At 39.6% G+C, this 16,858-nt stretch overlaps 3 protein-coding genes across 4 annotated transcripts in view; all 3 read right to left on the bottom strand.

Moving 5' to 3' along the window:
- Window positions 1-175: 175 nt before the first annotated feature.
- On the bottom strand, window positions 176-6,467 carry LOC134867061 (uncharacterized). 2 transcript variants are annotated; one of them, XM_063887351.1, is made up of 7 exons: window positions 5,782-6,467; window positions 5,123-5,154; window positions 4,981-5,045; window positions 4,573-4,729; window positions 2,593-2,901; window positions 2,435-2,506; window positions 176-2,238 (listed from the first exon to the last, which is right to left on the bottom strand). In XM_063887351.1, exons 1-7 carry the CDS (start codon window positions 5,853-5,855, stop codon window positions 2,162-2,164), a joined length of 786 nt encoding a protein of 261 aa, XP_063743421.1. In that variant the 5' UTR covers window positions 5,856-6,467; the 3' UTR covers window positions 176-2,161. The 2 variants fall into 2 exon arrangements, with proteins under 2 accessions (XP_063743421.1, XP_063743422.1); XM_063887352.1 differs by having other exon boundaries at window positions 4,621-4,729.
- Window positions 6,468-6,622: 155 nt separating this feature from the next.
- LOC134867062 (PHD finger protein 6-like) lies at window positions 6,623-10,919 on the bottom strand. Its single transcript, XM_063887353.1, has 11 exons — window positions 10,704-10,919; window positions 9,663-9,767; window positions 9,443-9,576; window positions 9,320-9,354; window positions 9,138-9,223; window positions 8,484-8,554; window positions 8,326-8,375; window positions 8,157-8,237; window positions 8,030-8,052; window positions 6,791-6,864; window positions 6,623-6,707 (listed from the first exon to the last, which is right to left on the bottom strand). The coding sequence occupies exons 1-8, from the start codon at window positions 10,812-10,814 to the stop codon at window positions 8,176-8,178; spliced, it is 654 nt and encodes a 217-aa protein (XP_063743423.1). The 5' UTR covers window positions 10,815-10,919; the 3' UTR covers window positions 6,623-6,707; window positions 6,791-6,864; window positions 8,030-8,052; window positions 8,157-8,175.
- A 2,111-nt stretch (window positions 10,920-13,030) lies between these two features.
- The window catches only part of mcf2lb (mcf.2 cell line derived transforming sequence-like b), a 30,322-nt gene continuing 26,494 nt past the window's right edge, over window positions 13,031-16,858 (bottom strand). The window contains 5 exon segments of the mRNA XM_063888327.1: window positions 13,031-14,088; window positions 14,193-14,296; window positions 14,388-14,500; window positions 15,330-15,439; window positions 16,045-16,113. Of these exon segments, the coding sequence (XP_063744397.1) occupies window positions 14,009-14,088; window positions 14,193-14,296; window positions 14,388-14,500; window positions 15,330-15,439; window positions 16,045-16,113 (476 nt within the window). The 3' untranslated portion in view covers window positions 13,031-14,008.

Genomic DNA, 16,858 nt, shown 5'->3' with positions numbered 1-16,858 from the left:
TTTTAAGGAATTAGTCTCTTTATTGATAAACCTGAGATGCATCTATCTTTACAGAGAAGGTCCAGTTCAGTGGGTTGTTTTAAACTGAAGGGACATATTCATAAATAACTATGAAAGATAAGGATCAATTAATTTTGTTGAAAATATCTTTAAAAACAACTCGAAAACGTATCAATTGATTGCATTTTTTGTATACATTTATTAAAGAGTGCATTCAAGGTACCCTCCAACATTTCCTGCCACATTACAGTTTATTTCACCTTCCTGCAGCTGCCAGGTTCCCAGATGCCCTCATCCCTGAGATGGCTTCAGTCATAGTATAGGTATAGTGCATCGAAAATATCAGATAAAATGTCACGTCGAAGTCAACTTCATAGTACAGAATGTCAAAAATATATAAAACCACACAAAAGTGCGGACATTTCAGCCAACGTGGTTGTGTTGGTCGCTCTGGCTCTGCTGACAGGTGAGGTCAGCACCTGGGGGAACCAGAAGATCAAAACAAGCGTCAATAGCTGTTTCGCTTTGGCAGAGGAGATTCTGAACATTTTTCATGGTCGCAACCCACATACTCAGCTCTGCTGCTCATCCAACAAATGCGTGTTCCTCACAAATGTGGCCCCATTTAAAGGGAAATGGACAGGCGTTCCAACGGTGTGAGATTTATTGCAAAGAAGCATTGTTACAACAAAGAAGTATTCTATGCTATGTTTAAATAAAACATCATAGGGAAGTATTGTTGAAAACATCAGGGTAAACAGTCTTTGTATAGCTGATGGTAAAGTGTCATTGGAATATTGTCCAACTGACCAGATGGTTGCAGATCTGATGACCAAGCCTGCAACAAAATTTAAGTTGGCTAAATTTGCCAGATTTATGTTTGGGGATAACTGAAAAAATCTGGAGATGTAATATGTGATGTTTTTCTGACTGGTTGTAAAGGTAATGTTTTGATTTGTTTGTAATAATGTGAGAGCAAGAGGGGGTGTTGAATGGTGCTCTCAATTATTGTTTATTTTGTTTCCATAAATGATGGGCATACTTAATTTGTGATTCACACTGAGAAGCCACCTGTGTGGTGGGCGTGGCTAATAAAGGGCCTTCCTGCACGCAGCTGCGCTGAGTTGCAGAGTGAGTGCCATGAGAAGCAGCAGAGAGTCTCTCGTCTTTTTCTTTGTCCTCCACGTTCGGTGCACCCCACAGTTGAGTTTCACAACGACGTAGCTGCTGTAACGGGCTGCTCTGCTAACAATGTGGATTAATATCAGAAAAAAAAGCTCTGTACTCCAGACATGAGTTATTTCACTTCAAATGTGTGAATTGAGCAAACCTTCTAAAAGGTTTTTTAAAAAATAAATATTCAATGTTTGATGAAATGATCAGTTTTACTCTGCAACCCTGAACAAGATGACTGAACATCAATAATGTAAACACATGTCAGACTCCACAAATACTCAGCCTAAAACTGCAGAACTGTTTCAGCTCTTCTGTCCTTTCAGTAGCAGTTTGAACAATATCCAAGAAAACAATAAAAATGCATCCCTCCTTTTTACAGCAAAGACCTTTTGAGACATTCATCGTTAGAGGTAAAAACTCCAACACTTACCTGTAGAGATATACAAAAAAGTCTTTGGATTATTTCTCTTCGTGTACCGTTTGAGAAGCAACTTCTTACTAAAATTCACCGACCTCCAACATTCACATACATTTTAAACATTGTTGGGTTTTTCAACTGAAGGACTAAAATGCAATATCTCCCCACAACATGTCAGTTTTCACATCAGAAAAAGGATCAAACTTAAATACACATTTCTTTAAGTAGTTTGTTTTTCAGTTTCAGAAAACCTCGCAGACTTGGGTCGGTTGACAGCGTTGGATGTGGAACTAAGAGAAATGTTTTTTCCATTTGAATAAAAGGTTTTAAAATGACACTTGTTATTTTGTTAAAATAAAATAAAATGTATTTCTGTGAAACAATTTCTGTCAAGTCTAATTTGTGAAAATCCTCATCACAAACTGAATTTATGAACGCTAATATGAATGCATGTTTATATTTCCACATTCAGCTCCTTTAGCATTGTCTACAATTAAGAGTTAGTTGTGGGAATTGGGAATTACAGGCACAGTGAAACTATAAAAATGGTTTTACAGTAGCAGCTTCTCATCTCCTCAGCACTGAGACGGCCTCCTCCATGGCTGCTGCTGCCTTTTGAAGCTCCCTTTGTCTCACTTGTAACTCTGTAAAAACAACACGTTATCTTTTCATATTATGTAGCAAAAAAAAAAGTTGTATAGTAAGTATTTCTGTGAGTAAAAACACCAGAAGAAAAGTAAAGTATGTTGCAAAAAAGTTAGTAGTATAGAATGTTAAAATATACAACATAGAATATATGTAATGTTTATGTACTGTATGTCCAAAGTAATAGTACTTCACCTTCCTGCTGCTTGGCCACAAGCTCAGACAGTTTCCCAGATGCCCTCATCACTGTTAACGCCAGATTAAAATCTGTAGGAAGAAGAGAGAGATCTCAATACCCCAGAAGGTGTTTGAAACATGAACGATACCTCGTGAGGGTCCTGTGTCCTCCTCACCCTCCTGGCTGGCCTGCTCTGACTGAATCCTGCCGGAGATGTCGCTCATCTCGTTGTTGAAGCCTCTGAAGATGGCCTCTGTGCATCCGGCAGCGTTGCAGCTCCGCCAGAAGCTGCTGGAGTCCACGCTGGGCTCTGGGCTCTGGGCCACAGGAAGGGAACAGGAAGTGGGGGGGTTCACACAGGCTGAGTCGCCAGCGTGGGTGTGAGCAGAGGGAAGGGGGGAGACAGGCTTTCGTTGAGGGACAGAGGGTCCAGTGGTGTGGTGATCAGGTTCACTGTGGACAGGACTCTGCTCAGGATAGTTACCTGAAAAAAAGGTATTTTAAGACTCTGTTTATACAGTGGGGAGAACAAGTATTTGATACACTGCCGATTTTGCAGGTTTTCCCACTTACAAAGCATGTAGGGGCCTGGCATTTTTATCATAGGTACTCTTCAACTGCGGGAGACGGAATGTAAAACAAAAATCCAGAAAATCAAATTGTATGATTTTTAACTAATTCATTTGCATTTTATTGCATGACATAAGTATTTGATCACCTACCAACCAGTAAGAATTCCGGCTCTCACAGACCTGTTAGTGTTTCTTTAAGAAGCCCTCCTGTTCTCCACTCATTACTTGTATTAACTGCATCTGTTTGAACTCATTGCCTGTATAAAAGAGACCTGTCCACACACTCAATCAAACAGACTCCAACCTCTCCACAATGGCCAAGACCAGAGAGCTGTGTAAGGACATCAGGTATAAAATTGTAGACCTGCACAAGGCTGGGATGGGCTACAGGACAATAGGCAAGCAGCTTGGTGAGAAGGCAACAACTGTTGGCGCAATTATTAGAAAATGGAAGTTCAAGATGACGGTCAATCTCCCTCGGTCTGGGGCTCCATGCAAGATCTCACCTCGTGGGGCATCAATGATCATGAGGAAGGTGAGGGATCAGCCCAGAACTACACGGCAGGACCTGGTCAATGACCTGAAGAGACCTGGGACCACAGTCTCAAAGAAAACCACTAGTAACACACTACGCCATCATGGATTAAAATCCTGCAGCGCACGCAAGGTCCCCCTGCTCAAGCCAGTGCATGTCCTGGCCCGTCTGAAGTTTGCCAATGACTATCTGGATGATCCAGAGGAGGAATGGGAGAAGGTCATGTGGTCTGATGAGACAAAAACAGAGCTTTTTGGTCTAAACTCCACTCGCCGTGTTTGGAGGAAGAAGAAGGATGAGTACAACCCCAAGAACACCATCCCAACCGTGAAGCATGGAGGTGGAAACATCATTCTTTGGGGATGCTTTTCTGCAAAGGGGACAGGACGACTGCACCGTATTGAGGGGAGGATGGATGGGGCCATGTATCGCGAGATCTTGGACAACAACCTCCTTCCCTCAGTAAGAGCATTGAAGATGGGTCGTGGCTGGGTCTTCCAGCATGACAACGACCCGAAACACACAGCCAGGGCAACTAAGGAGTGGCTCCGTAAGAGGCATCTCAAGGTCCTGGAGTGGCCTAGCCAGTCTCCAGACCTGAACCCAATAGAAAATCTTTGGAGGGAGCTGAAAGTCCGTATTGCCCAGTGACAGCCCCGAAACCAGAAGGATCTGGAGAAGATCTGTATGGAGGAGTGGGCCAAAATCCCTGCTGCAGTGTGTGCAAACCTGGTCAAGAACTACAGGAAACGTCTGATCTCTGTAATTGCAAACAAAGGTTTCAGTACCAAATATTAAGTTCTGTTTTTCTGATGTATCAAATACTTATGTCATGCAATAACATGCAAATGAATTACTTAAAAATCATACAATGTGATGTTCTGGATTTGTGTTTTAGATTCCGTCTCTCACAGTTGAAGAGTACCTATGATAAAAATGACAGACTTCTACATGCTTTGGGAAAACCTGCAAAATCGGCAGTGTATCAAATACTTGTTCTCCCCACTGTATATTGAATGTATTTTCAAATGACCTAAAAAGTTCTCACCATCATGTGTAAACAATGAAAGTGACAGTGACTGTGCCTCTGTCTTACAATGGACTTCAATGGGAGGCAACTCCGGAGTCGTCTGAGTTGAGGCTTCAGCCAGGGTGGCAAGAAGTGGCAGAAACACGGGATGCAGCAGACTCTCTGACTCAGCATCCTCACAAGAGCACAGGATATGAAATGAATATACCATCTATGGATCCAATATTTAAAAAAGGATCTACAATCTGAGAGTAAATATCCCTCTGAGGCAAGTTCACATCACCAATTCTACTACAGGGCTGAATGAGATTTAGAAAGAAGGGTAATTAGATTATAACAAATGAGGCTAAAAGGAGAAATGTATAGCTTGAACTTTGAAGGTATGACGTGTATTTGGCAATAATGATGCAGTATGTTACCACTCACTGAATGTATGATGGTTTCATCTTCATCTTTACTTTCATCTCCGCTCTCGTCCTCCAGATTAGTTTCTGTAGTAGATAGCAGCAGTTTGCAAAACCATTTTTTCACATCTTTATTATTAAATGAGTCTGCTGTGCCCGCCTACCTGAGGTCGACCGAGGATAGCTCCTGTTTTTTCTGTGAATGAACGACATCGTCAAACAATATTCTGTGTTTTTTTACACTGACCGAACACGCAAAAGAGAAACCAAACGTCCCGTGTAATATTTAGGTGTTTGTTTGGACACTGTGAGGTGATCATTAAAATTGAAAAGTGCAGCAGACGTCTTAAAGCGTCTAACGGCATGTTAAGACCTTTGATCGCTTCCTCTTTCCTAATAAAATGACAAGTTATGTATTTTATTTATTTCACTCAATTTGTATTGCTTCATTGTTATTGTACTGGTTAATGTTTGGCTTATATTACAGCTCATATGTAGTCAATTAATTCAAATGTTCTGCTATTGATACAACACTGATTATAACCAGTGAAGATGTTATGTAACAGTAAGTCTGCTCCGGGTCGGGCTCCGTGACCCCCCCCCTTCGGGTGTTCTGTTTCTAATAATGACGGCCTCTCTGCACATTATCCTGCATATTACACAGCCAAATAGTAGACAAACTAATAACTTGACTCCCAATATAAATTGAAATGACTTTATTGACTTGAAAATTATAGTATTTCTTCCGCTTTAGAATATAAAACTCCAACAACAACTGAATTTAAACTGAAGGCAGCTCAATCTGTTCACAGTTTCCACTCACAAGTCCTTAAACTCTGCAGAGCCCATAGCATGTTCCCGTGTTGACTTCCTGTCTGTCTGCTTCTGTTCATTCATCTGACATCCAGCGCTCCGTCTTTTAACCTTTCTTCCTTTCTCTCTTTAACCTCTGAAATGTCCGAACTGACCAATCAGAAGCGAGTATTCAACTAAACCATGACACAAATCCTAATCATTTCCACAACTTAATCCCAAAGATATCCAATTTACAATCCAATTAAAACAGAATTCAAAATGTAATTTGTCTTATTAACAAATTAATTATTGTATCACTTAGTGTGTACTGATATTTATGTACAATAAATGAGATGAACAAAAAAATAGCAGCATACTAATTATATAATGCAATTCAACACTAAATGATTACAAATTACAAGACAGAAATGAGTGTCCCGGCTACAGAAATAAAATATTAGCTTCATCAAGATCCCACAGTGCGACCGTCGTATAGCTCAGTTGGTAGAGCTGACGGACCATGTACTGGGGTTTGGTCCCCAAGCAGAGGACCCAGGGTTCGAATCCGGCTTGGGACCATGTGCTGCGTGTCATCCCCTCTGTCTCCCCCTTTCATATCTATCTCTCTAATAAAAAGGCACGGTTTGCCCAAAAAAAAAGATCCCACAATGCAGAGCACTATGGAAACATGTGTACATTGTAAATATTATAAAACAAACTAAAGTTTTTACAGAGAATCACAGGGGTTTGAGCTTACCTTATCTGATGCACAGTGAAGAAGATGAATAAATAACAGAAGGAAAACAAATATGAGATTAATGAACTTTAACCTCGAATGATGATGTTACTGAGTGACAATCAATATCAGACTTACGTCGGGCTCATGAACCATCGCACTATCTTCTACATCTGTTTCCAAAGGGGCCATTTCTGAATCAGGTTCATCATCACCATCTGTATGTAAAGGGACAACATATTGAACTTTATGTTAGCGGTTGAATAGGTTATATTCTCTCATGCATTGGAAGTGTGCTAACCTGAATTTGAAGAATCATCCGTGAGTAAAGCACTTAAGACTTTAGCTCTGCGTTTAGAAGGGGTCCAGTCCTGTCTGTGAGGAGAGGGGTCAGGTATTAGAACAACTGTCACCGTGAAGGACTGGTCCGAGAAAATAGGGAGCTTGAAAAGTAAGCAATAAAACATGAAAATAATTCTCACTGTGTCCCTCAGACTTTTAATCAGGCAAAAACCCTTATTTTAAAAAGAGTTACATTTGTAAATATTATAGGTAAAAGAGTCTATACAAAATGTTTTCTTTAGTTTAAAAGTACTTAGGGTTAAAGCAGATTAAACATCTGATGATAAGTTTGCTAGTCTGTGTTTGTTTGGTAGCAGGGTGTTATCATCCACCCTGAATCGGTAACCATCATGACAAATCTAACCCAAACCCAGTATTGTTTTTTAAATTTTTCAAAAAAGATTTGGGGGCTTTTTGCCTTTAATCGGATAGGACAGTGGAGAGTGACAGTCGGGGTGGGATAGGAAAGGAGCATGGGTCGGGAATCGAACCTGGGTCGCCGGCATACGGTGCAGGTGCCCCAGCCAGTTGCGCCACAGCCGGTGCCACACCCAGCATTCTTGACTAAATCAAGTTAATTCTACTAAACCCTCAGTATGAAGGGCTTAACAGGTATAGAATATAGTCTTGGTGTAGATGGCTCTGTGCATCAAAGGTGATTACCTGTTTATATAAAGTGCATTCAAAGGGGTTTTTTTTGCGCTGAATGTTCAGCCTTTATTAAGACAGCAATAGGATTGGAGTCTTGGATTTACCATAGTTGGACTTCAACACCGCATACATTTTTCTTTAGGTGTGTGGTGATCATTAGTCCTTTTCCATTTTGGAGTACCTTTATGTATTGTTTGCATGTCTGCCATGTTGCGGTCATCCTCTGATCGGTGGATTTTTGTATAGCCTTTGTATGCATGGTGCAGTTTATGATATTTACTTTGCCTGATGAAAGTCTTTGAACCTAAAGTGAGTACGAGTGGGCAGGATCCTTTTTCCTTGTGGATCCTACTCACCAGTTACTAAAACATTATTGTGCAAGAAGTGTTCTGAAATTGTGAAAAGATGGGAGTTTCAAAATAGATTTTTAAAGTAATAAGGGTTGAGATGCTACCAACTTTACAAAACCATGTCAAGATCTTTAGGGCAAAAAGAATGTGGGAAAAGGGTTACACCTTAAAAAAAGCATGAAAATAATCACACTTACTTGTCTTTAAAAGTCAACCGTCTCTGTTTCAAAAGCAAAATCAGAATGATTACAATTACTATAACAGAGTGTGACATTAAAGTATTAAAAAGCTGTATTTAAATGTGACCGTGAATAATATGTGCACCTTTGAAGATGAAAGCGTCCTACTGCTGGACGAGTTTAAGTCGCTGCTGTACACAGACGCCTTGGTTTGAAGTAGAATCACCTGTCGAGAAGAATGATCATTTTATCTGTGATATAAAGAATAAAAACATTGTAAAAACCAAGACAGAGTTGCTGTGAGCGCGACATACCACTGGCATTCCTCTTGTGTGAACCAGGAGCATGTTTGTCACAATATGACCTAAGAACAAACGGAGAGGATGTTGATCAGATATCGATGTTAAGAGCATCGAAATGTTTAGTTTTAGACTTATAAAGAAAGAGGTGTGCAAAATCTCAACATACTTACATGACAACTCCACAAGGCAAACTTTTCGAGCTGATGTTTCCTTCTATCTTCTCACAGGTAAGGCAATGAACCTCATGGAAATAAAATAAATGTCATTATTTTTTTGGGGCCGTGCGTGCCTGTCCCGGCTGGAAAGCAGAGTACATAGGACCCAAATGCAAGAGACAGTTTCCTGTCTCCTGGGACAACATCAACACTCTGACACCAGCTGACAGAACCAACTGAACTTAAATGCACACAAGAACAACCACAGGTGGGGAGGGAAGAGAAACACAGGGGCAACAGGTAAACACAATCAGGTAATCAAACAGGAGGGACACAGAGACAGGAAGTGACTGCAGACATAACACATGAAACATTTTGAAAACGGGGCAGATCTTGACAGGACAAAATAAAACAGGGAAAACTTATACGGATCATAACAGCGCCTTTGATAAATATCGATTTATTTGACATTAGTACAGAAATTTGGGAAAATAGATGCCTCTTGCATGCATGCAAATAAAACTTCTTGCAGCTGCAAAACAAGTGTATTACTCCGCCTCTGAAACTAGTCCCCAGATAATGCACTCATTTCTCCTGCATTTGTTGAAATCTAGATTGCCCAAATGTTTTAGGTTTGCTATATGTAGAAGAAAGTTTCATGAATCAAACCTTGGACGTTCCAGGTTCTTCAGGATTTCTGTAAGTTTTGGACTTTGAGGATGAAGAGAGACATCCGTTTCCTGAGTGGTTGTTTTCTGGCAATGGGAAAGATATTTTTTAAACACATCATATGTCATAAACTGAAGAAATGTTTTGAAACGAAGACGGTAAAAAAAACAAACATAACCTACCTTTTGTTTTTGGATAGTGGTTGTAGCAGAACAGCCTGAGGCATAAAAACAAGTTTGTTTTACATCCAAACTAATTTACATTTCACTGTGTTCACACACAGAAAACGTTGATATTGGACTAACCTGTATTGCTCCTTTTCTGAATCCTCAACAATCATGGCTCTTTCTTCCACAGCACACGGGTAGTGGTAGGACTTCTTGCAGCGTCCGACTTCACACCCAGCCGTGGCTCCCCTCCTCTTACATTTGTGACAGATCTTACACAAACAAATGAGTTAAACAACTAAACACACAAACATTGGATCAGGAGAATTCATGACGGACAAAAATCAAGGGTCTTTACCAGTAGTCGTCCTCGTTTCTCCTCATTCAACACGTCATCCACAGAGAAACCAAACAGGTCGTCAAACTTCGGAGTGTTACGGCAAAAGAGCGCAGAGGAAAACAACTGGAGGAAAACAAAGAAACAGCCCGAGTGAGGACAACATGTTTAATACAGTAAAATAGTAAATCATGGACACATATTCAAGCGTTTCAGAGTAGCTATAAACAAAGGCCTTATTGGAGATGTGGACAGTTAAAGCATTCAAGCTGAATACTGGATGGACAAAGTTCATCAAATATATGAAAGACTGACAGGCACATAGTCAAAGGGGATTGACTTTAGGAATAACCCAAAGAAGAATTTGGAGGAGACAGTATTATATTGTATATTTTGTTCAATTTGATATATATTTAAAAATGAATTCCTTTATTTGAACTAGAGTCTTAGATTTGATTGTTGCGTTATCTTTTGTAGATATTGAATTAGCTTCGTTGAGCGCCGTCTGTGAACAAACAACTCACCCTTGTATAAATCAAAAACACTCCACCACTCAATGACTGAAACCACACATTGTTATGGCTTCTTTTAAAAGCATCTATGGTTACTTTGAGCATCTATTGATGAAGAATTATATTTTAACTTCGCTTTGTATTTAAACGATATAGTGAAATGTATACATTTAATTTAATGTAATCTTATTGCAGTGCATTGTCATTGCTGATACCTCTGCTTTTTGTGTTTATTTCTAATACTGCAGAAAGAAATGCAAACAAGATGTTGTTATACCTCTGTATGACGACAATGAGTACTTTAAGTATATTAAGAGGCTAATACTTTTGTACTTTTACTTGAGGAATATTTTGATTGCAGGACTTTTACTTATAGTATTCCCACACTCTGGTTCTACTTTTACTTAAAACGTCTCCTTTTAGCATCTCCTTAAAGGCTGTACTTTAAACCCATAACATTGCGTACCACTTGTACTTGTAGCTAACATAAATCTATCTAGAAGAAGTAAAAGAAAATGAAAGCCGAACAATTTAAAAAAAAAATATTTACCAAACAGTTCTGGTGGGCCGTGACGTCATCTTTAGTGGCTAACGCTCCTGTTATCTTCGTCTCTTCGGAGCGCCGACAAAGTACACAGGACAGCCGGTCATCCTCGTGCATTTCTCTAGATTAACTGCTCAAGAATTAATGTTTAATAACGTTTCAGCAGACACGTAACACACGTTACTTCACAACCGTGACTCTACTTCCTCTGTTGGTTGGAACGCCCATCACTTTATTGCGGGGTGGCCAGGTAGTGTTCGAAATATCCCCCCCATCGATGTTCTTAAAGCCCCAAGTTCAGTTAAATCTATTTAAATATTAGAATAGTAAGTCATAATCATGAGATAGTAAGTCACATTATAGAGATAGATATGTGATAATAATGACTTAGAGATACATTTCTTCTTTTCTGTGGTGGAAATGAGCTTCTTTTTGAGTATTATAACACATGATATACATCTATGATATGATTTAGTACTACACTGCCACTCTTCACAGTTTTTTAAAAGAGTAATTATAATATTTATACAAAATTAAGATGTTATAACGATGTATTTGTTGGTAATAAAAACAGAATATTATTATTGATGCTACAGTATAATACAATGAAAAGAGTACTCCTAGAAATAAATCCCTTAATAGCACTTGTTCTTTCAGGGACTTGAACATGTGGCCTTCCGGTTCCCGAGCGAAGACCCTATGGACTTAACCGCCACTGCCCCATTTAGCATTTGGTATTATATACTTGAGCTACATTTAGGTGATTATATGTTCTTACTTTTGCATGAATTATTTTCAATTCAGAACTTTTACTTGAAATGGAATAGTTAGACCAAAGTGTTTCTACTTTTACTTGAGTCATGGATCAGAGTAATTCTTCCATGACTGAGCATACCAATATATGTTCTGTTTTCCCCCAGATGACAAGGGACCGTAGTGAGGAGTTGAGTATATGCTGACATAGTGTTAAAATACTCTGCCACCAGTAAAAGTGGTGCCTTTGAATTCAATGTAAAAATAGCCTTTAAAGTATTATCATCACAATAAGAATACTCATTCTTACTTAATCTAGGGTACTTCATGGCCTGGAAGTCTGGAAGTAATCTTTATATGTTCCCTCATCATGTTTTGTAAACTCATGCCATGAGTGGATTATTTAGTTTTGGAAGGGGCCCTCTGAACACTTGGTCTCGGTGTAGTCTGTGTTATCTATAAAGGTCATGTATTATGTGACTTCACTCTGTAATGATGGAATTCCAAGCATGTTTGTGTCCGTGTATAAGTACTGAGATACTTCTGTGCTTCTTTAGACATTACTCTCTGCTCATTTGGTGCGGAGGTAACCGTCTCTTATACAACAATATAATATTTTAACTTCAACCATTTCTGTGTCTGTGCTTTAATGTGTTTCTAGTTGGTCATGTTGTGAGTGTCTAAGGTTTTCTGATCCACGACAGAATAACTGATTTACTCAGGTTATAAATAAGTATAAAGATCAAACTTGGCAACCCAGTTTAACAGTTTCACTTTCATTTCTGGTCCTTTTTCCTCTCAAGCTGTGTGAGTCCGTGTGTGTTCCACCTCTTTAAAAAAATAGAGGTATGGAATGAGACGAGGTGGTGGAATTTAGATTCTCTTCTCCCGTATTCAGTAAAAGGAGGTAGGCTGCTACCACGATGAACAAGTACTGTGCTAGAAGTGAAAGTCTGGCATTCAGGTCTTAAGTATAATCAGAAAAATGGGCTTACTTAGTGTTAACGTAATCAAAGGGGGAATATGGCCCTTGTGACTGTTTTACTGTCAAATATTACATGATTTATAACATTATTCATTTATTTATATAAAAGCAGAAATGAAGGTTGTTGCTGTGAGTGTACTTTCTAACCATTTTCTACTAGACTGCAACTCATGATTAATTATCCATTGTTTGGTTTGAGAAATTCCCATCACAAAATGATTAAAAATGCATTTAAATAATTAAAAAAGGAAAATAGGAAAATACTTGCATTGGAAAAACATCATAAAATGATTGGCACGTTTACATTTAGATTGACTCGACACACGATCAAATAGTGTCGGATTAATCAATTAAAGCCAATCCACTAATTGATAAATCAACTAATAGTTTTAGTGCTGCTTGAATTTATTGTTGGGTAGTTTCATTTATAAGAAAACAACACATTTGATATGCTATTTGTATGTTTTGCAAATACAGTAGTCAAATAAATGAAGTGGATAAAAAAAGGACAATACATTTTTCTCATATGTAGTGGAGTAGAAGTAAAACGGGACATTAAAATAAGAGACTGGAAGGAAGTCCAAGAGACGGTGACTGATTTATCACAAGTCGTTTATGTAAAAAAAAAAAATTAGACAAGTCACAAAGTAGTGACGCACCATACGTAATGTACAATATAGCATCTCAAATAACAAACATTTCATGACAGACAGAAATTAATGAACAATATCTACATTCAGAACGTGATCCCTCCACGGGGAATAAGTTAGCGCTTTACAGTGACCTCTGATTATCCACATGGAGAAGCTTTTTTAAACTGTAGCGTACATGAAAACTCACAGAGTTAGACCATGAGGCCGTCAGAGACCCTCAAAAACACAAAGTCTGGGCAGCTGGTGACAGAACAGGTTTCTAATGACAACAGAGAGACAGCCAACAAAGTAAAAAGACAGTAAGAAAAGCAGAAAAATGATAAAGTGACTAAATACATGTCGGCTTTGTTGTTTCGTAAAAATAAATTAACACAATTAAAGGGAAGAGCAGAGGACGCAGTGAGTGGACTCTCAGAAAACATCCAGTCAAGCTAAGCAAGCTGCATTTATCTTTCTGTCTTATGTACAGTAACAGGGGATCTATATACTCCTGCCGGGGTGAATTAGTGCAGATAAACGCAAAGACAGCTCTGTCATCTGCATATAACCACACGTCTCTCCCCACATGAACACACAAAGATGCATTAACTGAGATCAGTCCCGCTGGCCCATTCATACATCTAATACATTATGAACAGAGGGTTCTTCATTAGAAAAAAGACAAGAAGTGTATGACTGGAGGAAGATCCTTTGACTATACCCACTGTGTCTGTGATGTTTTCATATATTCAGTATCTTCACCATAATTGCATCCCTAACATGTGCACATATATGACACTATCTTGAGAATGGGTGTGTGCATGACGTTTAAAAAAAATATACAGCTCTGTGGAAAATAAGGAAATTCTTCTGATGTTGGCAACACAGCACAGATGCTAGCGATCATGAGGGCAGTTTGGTGACGGAGGAAGTGCAGGAGTTCAGGGTTTGTTGTCCGAGAAGCTCATGTAGGTTTCACTGCAGCTCGACGACGTGCTGAGGTTTCCAGAGCCACTGCCTTCTGGTAGAAACACACGCATGTATTGAGGTTTCAGGTTTAGAACTCCTGATTTAAATCGGTTCATGTGTTTCATAAACTTTATTTGGGATTGTCTGTTAGTTTACCTGAGCTGGTGAGAGACTGGCAGGACTTTGACTTTCCAATGAGCGTGATGAGATTAGCAGCAGTGATCCAGCCCTCTGTGGAGCTGCTCAGGTTACGCACCAACCTGGATAAAAACAAAAACACTAAAGTAAGCATTGCTGATATAAATACATTTGGAAAGTTTCTGATAGGCAGCAGTAAACATGTGTTCTCACCACTGTCCGTCCTCCCCTTCCTTGACCAGCTGCATCACGTCCCCACTCTTCACTGAGATCTCTTCAGCGCCGCTATTCTCATAGTCAACCATCACTGTATATTTGCCGGCACTCTGTTTAAAGTTAAGGAAACAGAAAAAACACATATAATTAGATTGGTAAATAAAGTCAAACCAAGTGAAATAAATCAAGAATGATTCTATCCTGGACAAATCAATGAAGAAACATACAGAAACATGTTGTCAATTATTGTTCTTTGAAAGACAGTCGGAAATACATCAACTTAAAAAAAAGAAAAGCAAAAGAATGATGCATTTCTGCAAACTTCTTTCTCTGGTTTTGGTTCAGTCTCCCTTCTACATCCACCTAATTCCCAGTTGGCAGATGTTGTCAGTGAAACAGTTCTGATAAACCCTCTGTATGCGTTTAACAGCTAAAGAGCCACATATTTTGTCTGGGGGCCAATAAGATGTCAGATGAAACACTCATCTGACTCCTACAGAATGCTGATAGTTGCACCCATTAGAATGGTTATATGTTTTCATTATCTGAACACTAGATGGCGTAACAACATATATAAATGATCTCCCTTGCACAGGTGAAATTGATTGTGACTGGAGAGCAATAGTTTTTTGACCATGTCTGTGCACACGCTGTTTTCTTTGAAAATAAACTATATTGAAACCTAAAAACCTTGTTGTGGATAGATGTACATGCGTCCAATTAGCTAACCCAGTTTAGTCAATCCCAGGGTGATATTGAGTAGCAAAGGTCACCACACTAATGTTGCTCTGTGTCTGCTGGAAGAGTAAACCTGTGACTTTTATTCCTGATATGTTGTATAAAAAGGTGAACATTCATTCAAATCAGTCCCCAAACTGAGATGAACACAGCTATATAATACAGTTCAGGCAGGTTGAGCCATGCCTGTGACACACTTACCAGCTTCTTGCCGGTGTCGTCCTCTTGGTCAGAGTTTAGAGGTTCCTCAGCGCTGGAATATCCATCACGCTCCTCTGAGGCGTCCAGCGACAGGGAGGCTTTGTTCCATCCTGAAGGAGAGGAGGGAGATACACTGGGTTTAGCAACACTCATCTTCAGCAGCTGTCGAAAACGTGCGTGAACTGGAGTGAGCATCCCACCAGAAACCCATTCACATAACTCATCAAGTGAATGAACCAGAAATGTAAAATATTGACTATTTTAGGACTATTTCGTGCAGCATTTTGTTACTAAAAGACGTCATTGTTAGGGAGACTGGCATGCACCTCCCTATCTTAAACTCAGTGACTCAAACAAAGGAAAAGTGGCAGGCAGAAATCCCTCTACATTAGTTTGTGTTCCTATGACTCTCACTAAGCCTGAGAGGAGCGTGGTGACGTGTTACAGCAAAGCATAAAACTAAGAAGGGGTGTCTATAGGGGGATTAAAGTAGTGAGTCAGTCGGCCCAACACTGTGTACCTCTCAACTTTGTCTGTAAGAGACTAGAGGAGCTGCTCCACCTGACCCTGTTCAGGTGGAGCGGGGGCGGACCTGCATCTGAGGGACAGGAGGCGATAGAAAACACAGCTAGTCATTCACCTGCAGCAGCGACAGCCAATGAAATGTTAGACGAACCAGACAGGAAGTGTGTGCAGGTGTCGATATGCTAGCTACCTTTGAAGCCGAAAGGCGTCGGGTCACTCTGCCGCTTCGTCTTGTGATCGGGGCTCGTAGGGGAACCAGCTGTAAAGGAACAAAAATGGATTCAAGACGTAAACTGAGTCAAGAAATAATAAAAACTAAGATACAGACATTACAAAAACACATTTTGAGGCACAGACGTGATTTAGTTAACTGCAACATGTTAGCTCTGATCATAATGGCAGAGGTAACAGCTGGATTAGAGGAGTAGAGGAAAGCAGCTAACACAAAAGGTGGAAAGAACAAAGCAAACACAGCTTTTTCCAGAGAGGCCATTTGTCACAGTAGCACAGGTGTCACTAATAAAATAAACGGTGACTAAATTCCATTCAGTAGTGTCAGTTTCATGGTCCTGATATTGCTCAGCATCACACTGTCATGGTTTGATAATATTTGTAACACCTGTGCTTTTTTCTTCGAGGAAAAGCCAGCGCTGTGAAAAGACATTTGGCTGGACTGGGGTTCACTACAGCTGAGTGATGCCTGATGACAGAAAGATCATCATGGATGGTAATGTAAAGCTTTTGTCATCAGTAATTGAGGGCTCTGTGGAGGGAAGCAAGCAGTATTTGACCCAATGACCAAATGTATTTGCAGTATATTACATTTTTATTTATTGTGTCTGTCATTCAGAGACCTAGGCTAAACTTATCTTAAGTTTGATGAGAAAATCAACACGGCGCTCATGTGTAATCAAAGCCGTCACCAGCAGTCATTAGTTTAGCTCAGTACAAAGCCAAGATACTCAACTGGCTTCACCCTGAGAGCCCTTTTGCCAGTTAAATAT

Source organism: Eleginops maclovinus, chromosome 7, assembly GCF_036324505.1.
Source record: "Eleginops maclovinus isolate JMC-PN-2008 ecotype Puerto Natales chromosome 7, JC_Emac_rtc_rv5, whole genome shotgun sequence".
In the NCBI taxonomy this organism is placed as follows: Eukaryota; Metazoa; Chordata; class Actinopteri; order Perciformes; family Eleginopidae; genus Eleginops; species Eleginops maclovinus.
The sequence above is the reverse complement of the archived record's forward strand: the minus strand, read 5'-3'. Positions and strand labels throughout refer to the sequence as shown.

What these genes read in the sequence shown, in the direction of transcription:
- LOC134867061 (XM_063887351.1), bottom strand. Translation starts at nt 5,855, where the DNA reads ATGAATGAACAGAAGCAGACAGACAGGAAGTCAACACGGGAACATGCT. An exon ending in TCTGCAGAGTTTAAGGACTT is followed by an intron (nt 5,155 to 5,781) that starts GTGAGTGGAAAC and finishes GTTCATTCACAG; the next exon opens with AAAAAACAGGAGCTATCCTC. An exon ending in TTCATTGTTTACACATGATG is followed by an intron (nt 2,902 to 4,572) that starts GTGAGAACTTTT and finishes CCTTTTTTTCAG; the next exon opens with GTAACTATCCTGAGCAGAGT.
- LOC134867062 (XM_063887353.1), bottom strand. Translation starts at nt 10,814, where the DNA reads ATGCACGAGGATGACCGGCTGTCCTGTGTACTTTGTCGGCGCTCCGAA. An exon ending in TCAGAAAAGGAGCAATACAG is followed by an intron (nt 9,355 to 9,442) that starts GTTAGTCCAATA and finishes TTTATGCCTCAG; the next exon opens with GCTGTTCTGCTACAACCACT. An exon ending in AAGAACCTGGAACGTCCAAG is followed by an intron (nt 8,555 to 9,137) that starts GTTTGATTCATG and finishes TATTTCCATGAG; the next exon opens with GTTCATTGCCTTACCTGTGA.